Raw genomic sequence first — 17,455 nt, forward strand, 5'->3', positions numbered from 1 at the left:
CCTGCGCCTGCATGTGTGTAATGTCTGGGACATACTTGTAGAGCTGTGAAAGTTCAGCCTCTTTTTCAGTTTATGAAAATAAGGGGAAATATCTCTTGTTTCTTTTCAGTTTTGGTAAATCTCTTTGTGAAGGTGGGGAGATAGATGGTGTCACAGACATCTTATGTAATAGAACTAACTAGTAGAGTTGCACCAGAATCACTGTTAACATAAAGATTTGTAGTTTTCAGATGGCTATTTTCATGTAATTTTCAAAAACAAAAAGGGGAAGAGAGAGACGAAAAACCAGTGAAATGAAAATATCAGGGATGATATTTTCTGAAAGAATTAAGTCCACAAAATACTTAAGGCAGGGGGATTTGTGGCATCTTTTTCTCTCCCTGGCAGAAGAAGCCTCCTCCATTTTTTCTCCTCCAGAGTGGGCCCTGAGAACTCGCTTTCCCAGTGGCACTAGCATAGGGTGGCCATTGAAAGTTCCTCTCAGAGCATAATGGAAGCTGAACTTTTTCTCTCTGTGTGTCTCTGGTGGTGCCCATGCCCTGATTGGCTGAGAAACACAACATGCGACTACAATTCCCAGAACCCTCTCTTGTGGTTTGTCTTATTTTAAAAAGTGTAATGCTTAAAACTTAAAATAATTCTTAAAAAATCAGTAGACTGCTGAATTGCTTTGAAACTTGGCAGGCCTGCAGTTGTAAATGGGGTCTACAACTGAGTTAGGTTTCATGCAGACAGGCTGTAAAATGACGCTGGATTGAGCCTTTAAAATTTCCCATTATAGCCAGTGGCCGAATCTCTGCCAAATGAAACAGAAAACACCCCTCCCCTTTCGGGTAACTTTCTGGTAAACGAAATGAGGGATCAGACTGAAACTGACCCAAAAACAGTATGCCTTTTGGCCCTAATCACATGACTACTAACTAGTACTTGAAAATAGGAGTGACTTTCAAGAGTCCTCTCCACAGCAGATATCTTAATATAATTCCTTACCGCCCTTGCTGGTTTCTTTCTATGCTATGCCATAGATAAGAGGGCTTTCCTAGAGACTGGCTTGGTGCCTGAATTGACAAACAGTTCCTGATGATAGGCTGGCAAACGGAACATGGTCTGCAAATATTTCTCTGTCCTAACTATGTGTTTCCCAAAGCTACTTCACCAAAGCGGGGGGGAGGGGTTGTATAACTTTCAAGCAAACAGAAAAAGAAACCAAATAGCCATGTCTTGCCTATTTATATAAGCTCAAACTAGTCTTTGAGTTCTAAATCCCTTAGTGCAGCCACAGCTTGGTATGATTTGGATAAGCCTAATACTCACCTATGAGGTTCCCTTTCTTCCTAGGTAACAACTGTACAGTTGCATGTGGCTGCCACAGTTATATCTAGGCTCATAATTTATTGTATGTTTCCTCTGATACTAGAATAAAGCTGCTAATGCTGTACTATTCCCACATCAGTATTTTTAAAAGCTCAGTGTAACTACTGAGGCACTCCCACTAGGAAAATAAGATGCCCTAAGTACTTATGCCTTTGCTCTTCGTTAGTAAAAAAAGAAAAGCATTCCTATTCTCCTGATGATGCCAAAATAACTTTGCTAGCAGGTTACAACTAGCTATCATGATGTCCTGTGACTTTTTAAAAGCACTCCAAGTAGACTACCAGCAGCAGCAATTTTCACATGGTACATTTCTGAATAATGTTGCAACGAAAATCCAACATCATGGTGCACATTCACCAACTACCAGTTGTAGTTGGATTGAAGCTTGCTATACTGTAGATCAGTGGTTCTCAGCAGTTCGAAAACATGCAACTGTGAGTAGATCAATAGGTACTGCTCTGGTGGGATAGTAACTGGTAATGCCATGCTTTGAATAACAGTTGAGAGTTGAGTGTTAGTTTTGAATTTGAAAGTAAATATTACACAGTCCTATGTATGTTTGTTTAGATACACATTCCACTTACAAATGCATCTTATTCTAAGGCAGTGGTTCTCAGCCTGGTTGGTTCCCAGATGTTTTGGCCTTCAACTTCCAGAAAACCTAACAGCTGGTAAACTGGCTGGGATTTCTGGGAGTTGTAGGCCAGAAATACCTGGGGACTCACAGGTTGAGAACCACTGTTCTAAGGGTTATAAACATTGGATTATATCCTTAAGTAAAGGTAAAGGTTTTCACTTGACATTAAATCTAGTTTTGTCCAACTCTGGGGGATGGTGCTTACCTCCATTTCTAAGCCGAAGAGCCACCGTTCATAGACACCTCCTAGGTATGTGGCCAGCATGATTGCATGATGCGCCGTTATCTTCCCACTTGGGCAGTACCTATTAATCTATTCAGACGTGTATGTTTTTGAACTGCTAGGTTGGCAGAAGCTGGGCCTAACAGTAAGAGCTCACCCCGTCCCATGGATTTGAACCTCCGACCTTCCAATCAGCAAATTCAGCAGCTCAGCAGTTTAACCCGCTGTGCCACCACAACCCCATTATATTATATCCTTAGGCTAGTATATTATAGATATGTGCCTTCCTCCTTCAGCAATGTAATCTACAGTACCTGGTATTCATTAGTGGTTTTCATACAAATATTAAAATAGATTTTGACCCTGCTTAGCTTCCAAGATCAGAACTGATATACAGTGTTCCATCGCTACTTCGTGGTTTAATTTTAACAGACTCACTGTTTCCCAGTTTAAATTTTTTTTAAAATATATATATATATCATGGTATTTTTGCTGTTTTGCGGGTTTTTGCCACTGCCGCTCTCCGAGGCGCTTTCCCTCCTCAGTCCTCCCTCCCTCTAGCCTTGAAGAGCATTTCCTTCCTTTATACGTTTATAAAGACTTAAAATAGTGTACAACTACTAAAATAATGTATAAGTTTATTTATTTATTTATTTATTTCAGACATTTACCCCTTCCTTCTTACCCCTGAGGGGGGACTCAGGGCAGCTCATAACTGGCACCCATTAGATGCCAACAACAATGGTTAAAAAATCACACCTAAACATTTGTTAAAACAGCAGAATAAACCATCAGTTTAAAATAAGACAAATTCAGATCCAGAGACATAATCTGAGACCTGTCCATTGTCAATCACATAAGTCATTTCCAGTTATTATCGCTGAGTCTGCTGCTCGAATGCCAGGTTCCATAACCAAGATTTAAGTTTCTTCCTAAAGGATAGAAGAGAGGGGGGCAACTTGATTTCATTAGGGAGTGAGTTCCACCACCAAGAAGGCCCTGCCTCTTGTTCCTGCCAATTGCACTTGCAAAGATGGTGAGATCAAGAACAGGGCCTCCTCCGACGATCTTAACCTCCGAGGTGGATCATAGAGGGAGATATGTTCAGTATGCTATGGGTGGGACTCTTCAAATTGTTGGATTACAACTCACACCAAACCTTCCAGTAAATGCCATTGGCGAGAAGTTCTGGGTGTTGCAGTCCAACATTTGGAGGTGTTTGATCCCAATACCTTCCATATACACTGAACTTGTCCGTAAGACCTACTGAATTCCATGAAATTTGATTTGGGATAAATATGCATAGAATTACACTGATTATTGAAGGCAGCCACTCTTAACTGCATATACTAGGATATGAATTATATTGCCTACATACAACCGTGGTGGGATACATTGTGACTTGTAGTCCTATTTGAGAAGGTGCTCCTTATCCAGAAAACCCAACTATAGCTAATCCTTTAAATTCAACTTGTTTCTTATTGTGAATTGTATAAACCTTGACAAATGTTTCTGTAAGAACTTCTTGATTCATTTACAAAAGCAAGATAACGAAAAAGATTTAGAAGGACGTTCTTTGTGTGCAAGTCTTAAAGAGACTAAATGTGACTCGAACCTTTACAAAGATGTACTGCTAACAGCCTCACAAGGAGGAAACATTGACAGGATGATGCAGGAAGCAACTTTACAGTGGACAGAAACATTAGGTCAATTGAAGGCAATATAGATGGGACATTTTAAAGAACCAGCCACAGTGAACATAAATAAAGCATTATTTTTAGAAAATGGAGCTTTATATGGTTCCCTTTTCTAAATGCTCAAAGCACAAGATACAATTTCTCAGTGATATTCACAATAGCATTCTAGTATAAGTTGGCATTGATTCTATGTTAACATGAATTACGTGCTAGTCTGAACTTGTAGTATTATGAAAAAAGAGTACAGAGCAGCAAGACTCTTCCTATTTTATTGATAGAAACATTCTTTCTATATGTAATACTGCTCTGTTCAGCTCTAGGGAGATGTTACTAAGCAAGAGACAAATTGAAAAAATTGCTAAGGTGAAATCCCATTTCTTCCCTGAGAAGACTTCTAGAAACTTAAAGGGTTGGGAATCCTTTGTCCTTTCCAAAATTTGGCAGACAATTCCCACACTCCCCATTGGTCCTGCTGACTGAGTCTTGTTGGACTTGAGACACAAAGGTTTCCTCTCAGGGTTCTAAATTACATGCCTTCTACATCAGCTGCAGGCAGTTCATACCTTTTGCTTAAATTTGTGTGGTTTTGTAATGTTTCTGCTTCACATTTTTTGGTAGATAAAACTCATTTCTGTCAGAAATATTAAAAATTAACTAGGTATTTTTAATTAGAAAAATGTGAGTTAAGCACTGAAAGGATTAAATGGATGCAATGGCTCAGCAGAAGCTGCAATTCAATATAAACAGGTGTGAGTGTAGCTTAGTAGCCCTCAGTCTGTGAGAGGTCTCAGTGAGAGAAGGGCCTCAGTGTGTTTGTAGGCCTCAGTGTTAGTTCGTCTCAGTGTGAGGGAGGTAGTAGTGTGAGAGAGCCTTTAGTGTGAAATAGGCCTTAGTGGGAGAAAGGCCTCAGTGTGAGGTATGCGTCAGTGTTATCATAGAATCATAGAATCAAAGAGTTGGAAGAGACCTCATGGGCCATCCAGTCCAACCCCCTGCCAAGAAGCAGGAATATTGCATTCAAATCACCCCTGACAGATGGCCATCCAGCCTCTGCTTAAAAGCTTCCAAAGAAGGAGCCTCCACCACACTCCGGGGCAGAGAGTTCCACTGCTGAACGGCTCTCACAGTCAGGAAGTTCTTCCTAATGTTCAGATGGAATCTCCTCTCTTGTAGTTTGAAGCCATTGTTCCGCATCCTAGTCTCCAAGGAAGCAGAAAACAAGCTTGCTCCCTCCTCCCTGTGGCTTCCTCTCACATATTTATACATGGCTATCATATCTCCTCTCAGCCTTCTCTTCTTCAGGCTAAACATGCCCAGTTCCCTAAGCCGCTTCTCATAGGGCTTGTTCTCCAGACCCTTGATCATTTTAGTCGCCCTCCTCTGGACACATTCCAGCTTGTCAATATCTCTCTTGAATTGTGGTGCCCAGAATTGGACACAATATTCCAGATGTGGTCTAACCAAAGCAGAATAGAGGGGTAGCATTACTTCCTTAGATCTAGACACTATGCTCCTATTGATGCAGGCCAAAATCCCATTGGCTTTTTTTTGGCGGCAAAAAAAGCCAATGGGATTTTGGCCTGCATCAATAGGAGCATAGTTGTTGGTGTTAGTAGGTCTGGTGTTAGTAGGTCTGGTGAGAAGCTTCGGTGAGAAGAAGCCCCGGGTTGAAGGCCTTTGTGTGTGAAGGCTGCTGTGTGTAAAAAGCTACTGTGTGAAGCTCCTGTATAACTTCGGTGTGAGAGGAGGCTCTGTGAAAGCAAAGCTGTTTACCTGTATGAGAAAGAAGCCCAGCATGGAAGCAAAGAAGGAAGTATAAAGAACTTTATTTGTGTTATTGAAACCTTGTTCCTGTAAACAGTGCAACCATATTATTTTACTACAAAGAAAAGCCCCCTGTGGAAGAGATAACATTGGTCAACGTGTTTTTGTTATTTTTATCACTTTTGCCTAATGTTGCTGGGTCATGCTGCTGCTAATAATTTACTCTGCTGTACATTTATAAGGACAGTCTTTTGTTAATAAGCCCACTCGCCCAACAGTTTCTTGATTTTAGGGCAATTCAGTTGTTCTACACAGGTGCCTTTTAAGTATATGAAAACTGTTAATGCATTTCTGTTCATTTCCACCCCAAGTTTCTCCGGACTGAAAATACCAATTTCTTCAGCCTGGCTTCACATGAGAATTACTAAACCCATTGTAGATTAAAAATTAAGGCTGGTATTAGCGAGCGGTGAACCGGTTAAGAGGTTTGTAAGTACTGCAGCCCAGTTCAACTGATGTAATAAGAGGACTACATGTCTCCTTTGAAAGAAGGACTGTTGTGTTCATTCCCAAATAGGTATGGATATAATTGTATCCCTAAGATTAGTCAGAGATAATTAGATTGTCCATTTTGTATTCAATATACATGCATGCACACTATCTGTAATTTGCCTTTAGTCATATTGGATAATCGGCACAAGTGAAATTAAATATGTAAGCAGTGAAGAAAGAACGAATTATTTCACATCTCTTTTGGGTGTTATCATGCAAGAATAAAATATATAGCAACAAGTAACTTGAGAAGGAGCCCCCAGTGGCCCAGTGGGCTAAACCGCTGAGCTACTAAACTTGCTAACTGAAAGGTTGCAGGTTCAAATCTGGGGAGTGGCATGAGTTGCCGCTGATAGCCCCAGCTTCTGCAAACTTAGCAGTTCGAAAACATGCAACTGTGAGTAGATCAATAGGTACCACTCCGGCGGGAAGGTAATGGTGCTCCATGCAGTCATGCCGGCCACATAACCTTGGAGGTGTCTATGGACAATGCTGGCTCTTCAGTTTAGAAATGGAGATGAGCACCACCCCCCAGAGTCGGATATGACTGGACTTAATGTCAAGAGAAACCTTTACCTTTTTTAACCTGAGAAACCTAATCATCAGAAATTGTAGACGTAATTGTAAACCACCTGGAAGACATTAGGCTTTTTTAGAACAGTCCTGCTTATATTACCTGATGGCAGAGACTAATAGGATTTCCTCCCCAAGTGTGATAGGGAAATGCCACCATATTTGTGTCTATTGACCTCAATTGTTTCTTTACTGAAATTCCAGAGCAGGCCAGAAGCCAATAGCTAGTTGGCTGGCACCACCACTTTAAGTAGTGCTGACTTAATAGTGCCTTCAGAAAGGAATCGTGTAAGTTAACCCACTTAAAGCTCATTTCACATTTGTTTTCAGTCCTTTTAGTTGAGATACTTTTGGTAGGTTTCATAGTTTTGAAAATCAGTGGAAGAATATTTTAAATTTACTCTTGATGCATGTTTGCATTTTTATTAGCAAATTTTCACTGTCATATAGAAAGATTTGTGCTTATAAGTCCTTCTAGAGTTGAAATAGAATTTCGTCTCTTTTTGTTCCGTAGTTGGAAAGGGAATTACCGACAAGTCCAAAGAATGGACAGGTTGTGTTTTATGAACTCAAATACTTCTGTGAGTAGTTTGGTTTGTAACTTATGTTTAGACTGTCTGGAAGAAGGCATTCTACAAGGAGTTGAAAGGGTCGACTGTGTGCTAGTTTGCCAATGTATATAGCCAAGTATTGATGCCTGTTTTTGTAGAAAAATAAAACATAACTTCAGAAGGGGAAAGTTTTGCATGTTAGGAAAGTACACTTGACTTTCATCCTACCAACATCTCAAAAATCTTCCTCTACCTCATTCTTCCTTGAGGATATTCCAAACCTATAATTAGCCACCCTAACATGTGTTTATTCAAAACTGCCTCATTGTAATAAAACTATGCCACCCAGAACAATGCTTCTCTTAACTGACTGATATGGTGCACTAGCAGGTTACGTTTCTTGCTGAGTCAGGAACTGGTAATATATTTCTGCCCATTGGTTACAACAGTTTGTTTCTCTCCTGGAAACGCACTGCAGACATGCCGTTAAATGGCTTGCTGATTGGTACTTGTCCATGAACTTTGAGTACTCTATATACTCATGCGTAAGTCTAGATTTTTTAGTAAAGTAATCAATCAAAGTAGTCAGTATGAGTATAATAATATTAACCACACCATCTCCTGAGTAGAGTTTTTTTTCGTGTCAGGACTGACTTGAGAAACTGCAAGTTGCTTCTGGTGTGAGAGAATTGGCCGTCTGCCAGGACGTTGCCTAGGGGACAGCCGGATGTTTTGATGTTTTACCATGCTTGTGGGAGGCTCCTCTCATGCCCCCACATGGGGAGCTGGAGCTAACAGAGGAAACTCATCCACTCTCTCCCTGGATTTGAACCTCCAATCTGTTGGTCTTCAGTCCTGTCAGCACAAGGGTTTAACCCATTCACCACTGGAGGCTCCTCCTGAGTAGCGTGGTGAAAGACACAAGCATAGTCCATCTCAGGAGAACCAAAAAGAAGCACCAATCTTCTTTACTCGTCAACGTTATATCATTTCTGGCCTTTTTGAATGACCAGGAAGGCAAATGGTGGCTGTAGCCAGGGATGGCTGGACCCCAATGCGGCATTGGTGCTTTCTTCTCGGTGGAATGGCCCTCGATTTAACTTTGAGTCATATTAAAATCCATAATTTTGGCCCCAAAAGCGAGTAGAGTCTCGCTTATCCAACCTTTGCTCATCCAGCATTCTGCATTATCCAATGCAGTCTGTCTCCTGCCTGGATCCATAGCTGCTTCAATGCATTGAGATCTTTTGGTGTTAAATTCGTAAACATAGTAATTATTACACAATGTTACTGTGTATTGAAGTGCTTTTTCTGTTGATTGGTTGTAAAACATGATTTTTGGGGCTTAATTTGTAAAATCATAACGTAATTTGACATTTAATAGGCTTTTTCTTAATCCCTCCTTATTATCCAACAGTTTTGCTTATCTAACGCTCTGCCAGCCCGTTTATGTTGGATAAGCGAGACTCTACTGTATACATGAATATATATGGTAGTACTGTTTTAAAATTTTGCATCAGCACCCAGTTAGGCGTGCTGAAGTCTATTGATTCCAGTGGATTTAGGTATGTCTAACTAAATTCAGGCTAATAAGTCAGCATAAGTTATTTTGATAACCAGTGGCCTGCGAGTATCTCAGGAATTCTTTTAATTAGTTTAGGAAGAAATTACTGTAACTCCACTAAGAGGAACTACTTCCAATTTTTAGATATTCCCAATCCTACCCACCATCACAGCTCAACCCATTCAGTAGTGTCTTCTTCTACCATTGGAGGAGGAATATGAGGTGGCTTAGGATTGACAGGCAGGGGAATTGTAGTTTCACGTATTGAAATCTAAATCCAAGCCATAGTAATTCAGTTTACTGGCTAAGAACTGAAGCTTTTATGTTAACAATGATATCTTGCTTTAACACTTCAAACATGGATTATAGTAATGGCTTACAAATGATTAGTCAACATCAGTAAAGAAATTATGGACTAAAACCAGTATTGATATATTGGATAAATTGGATGGCCATCTGTCGGGGGTGCTTTAAATGCAATTTTCCTGCTTCTTGGCAGGGGGTTGGACTGGATGGCCCATGGAGTCTCGTTCAACTCTATGATGCATCTCCACTGGAGAGTCAACACAGTTTGACACCACTTTATCTGCCATGATGAAATGCTATGGAGTTATGACAATTGTAGTTTTACAAAGAGTGCTGGTGCCCCACTAAGACAGGTTTCCCATGATTCCATAGTGTCGAGCCATCATGGCAATTAAAGTTATGTCAACCTGCATGAATACTACAGTGTAGATACATCCATTGAAATCAGTGTGCCATAAACTAGTTGTGACTTACAAGCCCAATTCATTTTAGCTGTATCATTATCACCAAGGGTATACTATTTACTTTGGCATAAATATGGTTAGTATTGGTCTGTTAGTCTTGGTTGCAGAAAACTACAGCAGATGCATAGAAATAATTGTCCATATTAAACTTCTCTTTTGCACGAAGTGTTCCATGATATAAAAAATATAGGGCTTGATCCGGTCTTCAGCATCTCAGTCTGGTATTGATCTTCCTTTCTCAAATCTGATGTATTCTTCAAGGGCTGTTACAAGGGATCACAAATGAAATCTTTGGTCCAAAAAAGATATCTCTGAAAGAAAGTGGCAGAATTGAAATTTGAAACTACTGTGTAGAAGATAGCATCTTACAATTGAAGAAATTGTAATTATCAACCACAGAGACTCACAATAATGTATGGCTGGGACAAGCTCCTGCCTCCACAAACAGCTATAGCTCCCACTACTCAGGAGACACCAAAGGCATTCCCTTCAATGACATTGCAGGTTATAGTGAGCACCATAAACATGTCCAAGAGCCCCGTGAATGTCCTCCACAAACACCATACTGCCCACCACCCAAGTGAAGGCTTTCCTACGGGAACGATTTCATCCTAGATTTTATGCGTTTCCTCTACCACAAGCATCCCAGCGTTTTTTACTCTGCATTGGTGTGCAATTTGAATGACCCCGCCCATTGCCTCTCCCATAACCCTTTCCTATTCTTTTCTATGGCACACATTAAACAGAAGAATTGATCAGCAACTGAACACACTAAAGAGCTTTGGGGAGAATTCACCATCAGTTATAGGAATTGTTGGTACTGAGATGTATAGTTCAACTGCAATCTAAGAGCACTCTGAACTCCACCAATGATGGATTTAGGACTAATTTGGCACACAGAGCCACCATGAGCAACAAAAAAATACTGGCGGTCTTTGGAGGGATTTATAGGAGTTGTAGTTCACCTACATCCAGAGCGCACTATGAACGCAAACAAAGATGGATCTGGACCAAACTTGGTATGCATACCCGATATGCCCAAATTTGAATACTGGTGGGTTTTGAGGGGAATTGGCCTGGACATGTTGGAGTTGTAGGTACTGGGATTTATAGTTCACCTACAATCAATGAGCACTCTGAATTCCACCAATGATAGAACTGGACCAAACTTGGAGCACAGAGCCCCATGACCAGCAAAAAATACTGGAGGCCTTTGGGGAAAATTCACCTTGATTTGGGGGAGTTGTTGTTCCCCTACATCCAGAGAGTACTGTGAACCCAAAAAACAATGGATCTGGACCAAACTTGGCACACATATCTGATATGCCAAAATTTGATTGCTGGAGGGGTTTGTGGGGAACTGAACTTCCTTTCTGGGAGTTGCAGTTCACCCACAACTAGAGAAACTGTGACCTCCACCAATGATGGACCACACTTGGCACACAGAACCCCCATACAATACACTTTGAAGGGTAGCAGCTATCAGTCTGGAAACACCCTCTCTGCAAAGGCAATGAAGACAGAATACAAAAAGCTCCTTACTTTGGACAGCAGAGTAGTTCATTAAAGTTGCAGTAACAGACCATCTCGCAGCCTTTCCCTTCCCAAAAATGATCTTGAAGATGACCATCAATTGGCCGGAGGCTGGCCACTCCTGGTGGAATGTTGTGACAGTTGTGATCTTTTAATATTTTCCTGTAACAGGAAAGCCGGACTGAAGGTGTTGCGTTAGTCCCAAGTACCAGGCTCAGAAAAAGAAGAGGAGAGAGTATCTTCATCTTTGTAATCATTGCAAGATTTTGGCAACAGGGCTGGTATGGAAAGAGAAATTAGTTAAGTGATTACATGAAATCCATCTAGATCTTCTTGAATCTATCTCTTTACTACTTATTTTGCTCAATGTTTCCTTAGTGTCATTTGCTCCATAAAAGAGGTGTATTATAAGTGTTAGAAATAGCAATTCCACAATTTTCGCAAAAGCCTTGGATCAAATTAGGTTACACTAGATTAAAATCAGAGTCTAGATTAGGTCAATGTGTTACATTGAGGAAACCACTGTGGCAGGTTATAACCAGGAAAAGATTCTGCAGCTGGAACGAAAACACAATTTAATGGGAAGATGTGGTTCTTGTTAAGCCATGAATCATTGCTTGAGCACTTTCCAAATACTGATTCTGCTACAAATTCTCACATATGTTAAAGTCAGAAAGATAGGTAACAAAAACCTCAGCGGCTCCCCAGTAGAGCTCCAAAAGCATCCAATGGGAAATTAGACTGCATGAAATCTAGTACTTATGAACCTGCCACCTTTCCCCTAGCCCTGCCTTTCTCAGGATTCTGTCATTTTTGCCCCCGTTTCTTCCAATAATGTGAATCTGGATCAAAATTGGTTTACCAATCCTGTTGTCTCCGGACAATGTAATGTATTGTTCTGCCCAGGGGCGGCTCGTCCATTACGCGAAGTAAGCGGTCGCAGAACACTTTTTTTTGCCAGGGGCGCAGAGGTGCCTCTGTAAATGCCCCTCGACCGCCACTTGAGGAGCGCCCCCTCAGCTCACAACAGCCCTAGCAGTCCGGGGGGAGCCTCGGCTTTCTTGCCTCGCTGCCGGGCGATCCTCTTCCCAAAGGGGCCGGGCCCTTGAGCCTCACCTAGCACCTCCCGTTCCTGCTCCACCTGGCCACTGGGTGCGTGAGCAGAGCCTGCGCTCAATCTGGCTGGAGGTATCTCCCACCTCCACTCCCTCCTTTGTTTTTGTGTCTACCTTCAGGAAAGGTGGGCATCTCCATCTCTCTCTCTCTCTCTCTCTCTCTCTCTCTCTCTCTCGGTCCCAATGGCTGAGGAGAAAGTCAGGAGAAGAGGTGACTTTTGGTGCACACGCCGGGGTCTTCAGGCACGCCTCCAGACCCAAAGCGGGCCAGGCAAGGGAGCAAGTGCAGCAAGTGTAGTTACTGGGATGTATAGTTCACCTACAATCAAAGAGCATTCTGAACTCCACCAATGATGGAATTGAACCAAATATGGCACACAGAACTCCCACGACAAACAGAAAATATATATCAATGATTGGTTGGGGGGGAACACCAAAATACTGTTTGCTTACCATTGAAAATTACCTAGGGCCGCCTCTGGTTCTGCCTGAAATAGAGTAGAAAATGGCACTCTCCAAAATTGATTATTTTGGAACAAGAGGCTAGAAAAACTAACCTGCACTCACTGATATACCTATCCCTAGCAGGAATGCTCCTGGAACAACAAACCGCACCATCTCCAACTGACTTGGCCATATTACCAGGAGATAATTTGGGTTTAAGTCCACTTTATCTTGAGGTTAGAATAAATTTTCATTAGTTATTTTTAGAAGCTATCCGCAAGAATAATGCTAATATAATTCTCCTTTCTGCAAAAAATAACCCTTAAACATTTCAGTGAAAGAGCAGATTTGAATATCGTAAAAACATTTGAATCCAATGTAATGAACAGACTTTACCCCACCTACACTGCCATATAATGCAGTTTTATGATGCACTTGAACTGCATTATATGGCAGTATAGACCATTTAAAGCAGTTCAATTGCATTGCAGATTATGATAGTGTAGATGGGGCATTATATGGTTCTACATTGATCATATAATGCAGTACAAACTGCATTATTTGGCAATATAGAACCAGCTTTAAACACTTAGCTTTGTGTTAGACTCAAATCAAGGAAAGGCTTTATGAGAACTACCACTCCTCTTGGCGTCCCCCCAGCAACAGCAAGGGTATCCCTCTGGGCAGCTAAACCAGGAAATCCCAAATGGATGACCCCCCCCCCCCCCCCACACACACACACACAAGTGTCTTCCTTCAGGGGCAAACTAAGAATGGGCAACTTGGAAGTCCCTGAACAGTCTCAGAAGTGGAGTTGGCAGTTCAAAAGACAACCTGGCAAAATGGCACTACCTAAAAAAATCCCACACCTTGTGTGACTGTGGAGCAGAACAGACAACTCCGCATCTGTATGTTTGACCACTGTGCCCTGCCTCATGTACAGAGGAAGAGTAGTTGGAGACTACAGACAATGCTATTGCTGTTGCCCATTTTTGGTCAAAGGATATTTAGCTGCCCGAGCTCCTATTTTTATCAGTTTTATACTAATTGATGCAATACGTTTGATACGAAATAAATAACATTCTTGGATTTTCCTAAATAGTCTACCAAAATTTAAATTTTTAAAACTCTGAGTAATTAACTAGTATTGTGACTCCCAAGTACTTAATATTGTGTCTAATCTTAGCCTTAAATTGATCCATCATTTTCTCTTTGTCCTTTCCCACCAGGTGTATTGTCATTACCTCCATTTGCTTCCAATTAATTATTAGACCTGTTATTTTTTCAAACTGTTTAAAATGAAGATTTATCTCATCTAGTATTCTAACTGGATTCCTGACTGTCAAAAGTGTATCATCTGCAAATAAGCTGATTTTGATTTTGTTGTCCACATCAATTCCCTCTTTTTCCCTGTCTTTGCTGATCACAAGGCTAATAATTCCATAACGAATATAAATAGTACCGGGGAAAGGCGGCAACCTTGCTTTACTCCTTAATACTACAAGGTTTAGTCCTTGTGATTTTAGCCCTGTTTTCTGAGAATCTTTTTCAAACTACACTATTATGGTCCTTTAATCCCACTTTAACCTCCACAGTTGCATGCTATAGAATCATGGAGTTGTAGTTTGATGAGGCACTAAAGCTCTATGACTACGAAGGCTTCCCTGAACTACAAACCCCACAATTCTATAGGATGGATAAAGTATGATCAAAGTGCTATAATTGTGTAATGTGAAACAGACCTCAGTCTAGATCACTGAAGCTTACATTAGCTGTGTGTGTTTACAAGTGAACGTACAGTAGATATTGAAATCTTTTATAAAACGAATGGCTCTTAGGCTGCATCTACCACTATAGTCTGACCCCAGACTGGAGCCAGACATACTACACCAATGCCATAGCACTTGATCTGGAATCATAGGAGTTGTGGCTTCACAACATCTTTAGCCTTCTTTGACAAAGAATGCTGGTGCATCACCAAACTACTGCTCCTATGATTCCATGCCATTGAGCCATGACAATTAAAGTGGTGCTAAACTTCATTACCGTAATTCTACAGTGTAGGATAAATACACTCTTAATTCCTTTTCAAGACTATGGCATCCCAAAATACATACTTTGGGATAATGGCACATTGTTGTTAAAAGAGCACATTCTTTACTGTGATTTTTTTTTTGGAGTGAGAAGAGGGCTAAGGCAAACCAAAGAGGAATGGTAACTGGTTAATATGTGAGAGAATTGGCCCTCTACAGAGACGTTGCCTAGGAGATGCCCAGATGTGCAACCATCCTGTGGGAGACTTCTCTCATGTCCCTGCATGGGAAGTTAGAGCAGACAGACGGGAGCTCACCCCATCTCACAGATTCAAACTTCTGAACTTTCGATCAGCAGTTCAGCCAGCACAAGGGTTTAACCCATTATGCCACCACAGCTCCTTTAAGCCTGTAGGACTAGATGTTGTTTCTATTTTGAAGTACAATTCGTATCCTCAATTTTCACTTTGATATGTCAGGCAAACCAATTGACATGCTTTTCTAACAATATCTCCAGTAACCTCCATCAAATTAGATTTCAGTTTTATAAACAATGTAGAAGTATTGAAAAGATTCTGAGGGGCTCTTGATATCCCTCCAGTCAACAAATGTCACATTTTCAGACTCCTTAAAAGTAATTGGGATATCTCAGACTACATGTTTTATTGTGGGTTTTTTTCTAGTGCAGCGTAGAGGTCTCACCACAATCTGACACTTCTATGATCAAATCAGGTGGGCAGCAGAGTCCTATATAGGTATATATACTGAAGTATATCACATTATATATATTTGGATTTTTTTAATGCTGTTCTGATTAATATGTTCAGCAATAAATAAATTCACAGAAATCAAATATCTGAAAACGAAATGTATCAGCTCCCCTTTAGTTCTGCCAAGACAAGCCAGTACATTATGTGTAATGGCAAGGACAGAGGCTAATCCACTAAGGACGGGACTGTATGAATCGACTCTTTGTGAAGGCCGTGAATACTGTGATTCTTTACAGGAGCTAGGATTTAAAAGAAAAATTAAACCCCATCTAATGTCTTCAAAGAAAGGAGAATATATACATGCTCTCTCACACACATGTCCCTTAATTCCTTTTCGTCATGCCCATCCTTTGTTCTATAATTTTCATTTGCAGCTTTGTAGGGTTGCAGCCAACACTTACTCTATTTCTTCTTTTTTTAAGATGAAGGAATATATATTTTTCTTTTGCTCTTTTGTCAAAGTTGTGGAGCAAATTGTTTTTTGCTTATCTTTCTCTTTCCGCTATGAAGCATAAGACACCACCAGCAACTCTGAGTGATTTCTGCTGGCTTCAGCTAGCACCTGGCTTCAGTTTTTGCTCTCATATCTAGTTGGGAGAGAACGAATTAATTAAAATAGCTTTCTGGGGCAGGGCAGCAAAGAGACTTACCTTCTTTTCCTGCTTCTGTTTCTCACTTCCTTGGCAGTTGTGTCTCTTCAAATGCTCAAGCGAGCAGAGATTTGGGATAAAGAGAGATGTGGGAAGGGAGGGCTAAGAGGCTGTCATGGAGAAATGCTCTTTTGTTTGCCTTGACTCTCAGAGGCAGACTGTCTCCTCTGTCTCGCCAGGGGCTAGGGAGAGGAACTGCAAGAAAATACCTTTTCATTTGACATACTGAAGTGACAAGAGTGAAATGAAGAATTCCTTTTCCAGCAGAAAGCAAACCATATTGCAACATGGTTTTCCTCCTGATTTTGCTTGAAATGAGAGCCTCTCATTTCAAGCAAAATCAAGAGGAAAACCATGTTGCAATATAATAACTAAAGAATACATCTGTGTGTACATGGGTGGTGAGGAGAGGACATTAGGAGTCCACTTGAACAGATAGATTAGGGTTGTGTGTTTCAATCTTAGAAAATTTACACTGGGAGAGGGAATTTGTAGGTCTCCAGATGTTTGGCTGTAGACCCAAACATTGTTCACCATTAATCTTGGGATTCTAGAAGCTTTGGTCCAACAGCACCTCATTGGTGCAACAAAACAACAATGCTCCTCTGACATGATGTACTGTCAGTATAGCAATGAAAATGGTTATTTCAAGGCCCAAGTTGAGTATCTCTTATCTAGAATTCTGAAATGTTCCAAAATTGTCCATGTCGGTAGCTCAGTGTTGCTCAACCTCAGAGTCGGGACTCCTGGGGGTGTCATGAGGGGTCGCCAGAGACCATCAGAAAACACAGTATATTCTGTTGGTCATGGGGGGGGGGGGTGGTTTGTGTGGGAAGTTTGTCTCAATTGTATAATTGGTGGGGTTCAGAATGCTCTTTGATTGTTGGTGAACTACAAATCCTTGTAAATACAACTCACAAATATCAAGGTCTATTTCCCCCAAACTCCACCAGTGTTCACATTTGGGCATATTGAGGATTCATGCTAAGTTTGGTCCAGATCCATCATTGTTTGAGTCCACAGTGCTCTCTGGATGTAGATGAACTACAACCCCAAAACTCAATGCCCACCAAACCTTTCCAGTATTTTCTGTTGGTCATGGGAGTTTTGTGTGCCAAGTTTGGTTCAATTCCATCGTTGGTGGAGTTTGGGCGTATTGGGTATTTGTGCCAAATTTTGGTCCTGCGTATCAGATATTTGCATTT

At 41.0% G+C, this 17,455-nt stretch overlaps 1 protein-coding gene across 1 annotated transcript; it reads right to left on the reverse strand.

Annotated features, from left to right (window-relative positions):
- Positions 1-5,740: 5,740 nt before the first annotated feature.
- Positions 5,741-16,430, reverse strand: SCRG1 (stimulator of chondrogenesis 1). Its single transcript, XM_060778703.2, has 3 exons — positions 16,251-16,430; positions 11,248-11,516; positions 5,741-10,016 (listed from the first exon to the last, which is right to left on the reverse strand). The coding sequence occupies exons 2-3, from the start codon at positions 11,493-11,495 to the stop codon at positions 9,962-9,964; spliced, it is 303 nt and encodes a 100-aa protein (XP_060634686.1). The 5' UTR covers positions 11,496-11,516; positions 16,251-16,430; the 3' UTR covers positions 5,741-9,961.
- Positions 16,431-17,455: the final 1,025 nt, after the last annotated feature.

This window comes from Anolis sagrei, chromosome 5 (assembly GCF_037176765.1).
Source record: "Anolis sagrei isolate rAnoSag1 chromosome 5, rAnoSag1.mat, whole genome shotgun sequence".
Taxonomy (NCBI): Eukaryota; Metazoa; Chordata; class Lepidosauria; order Squamata; family Dactyloidae; genus Anolis; species Anolis sagrei.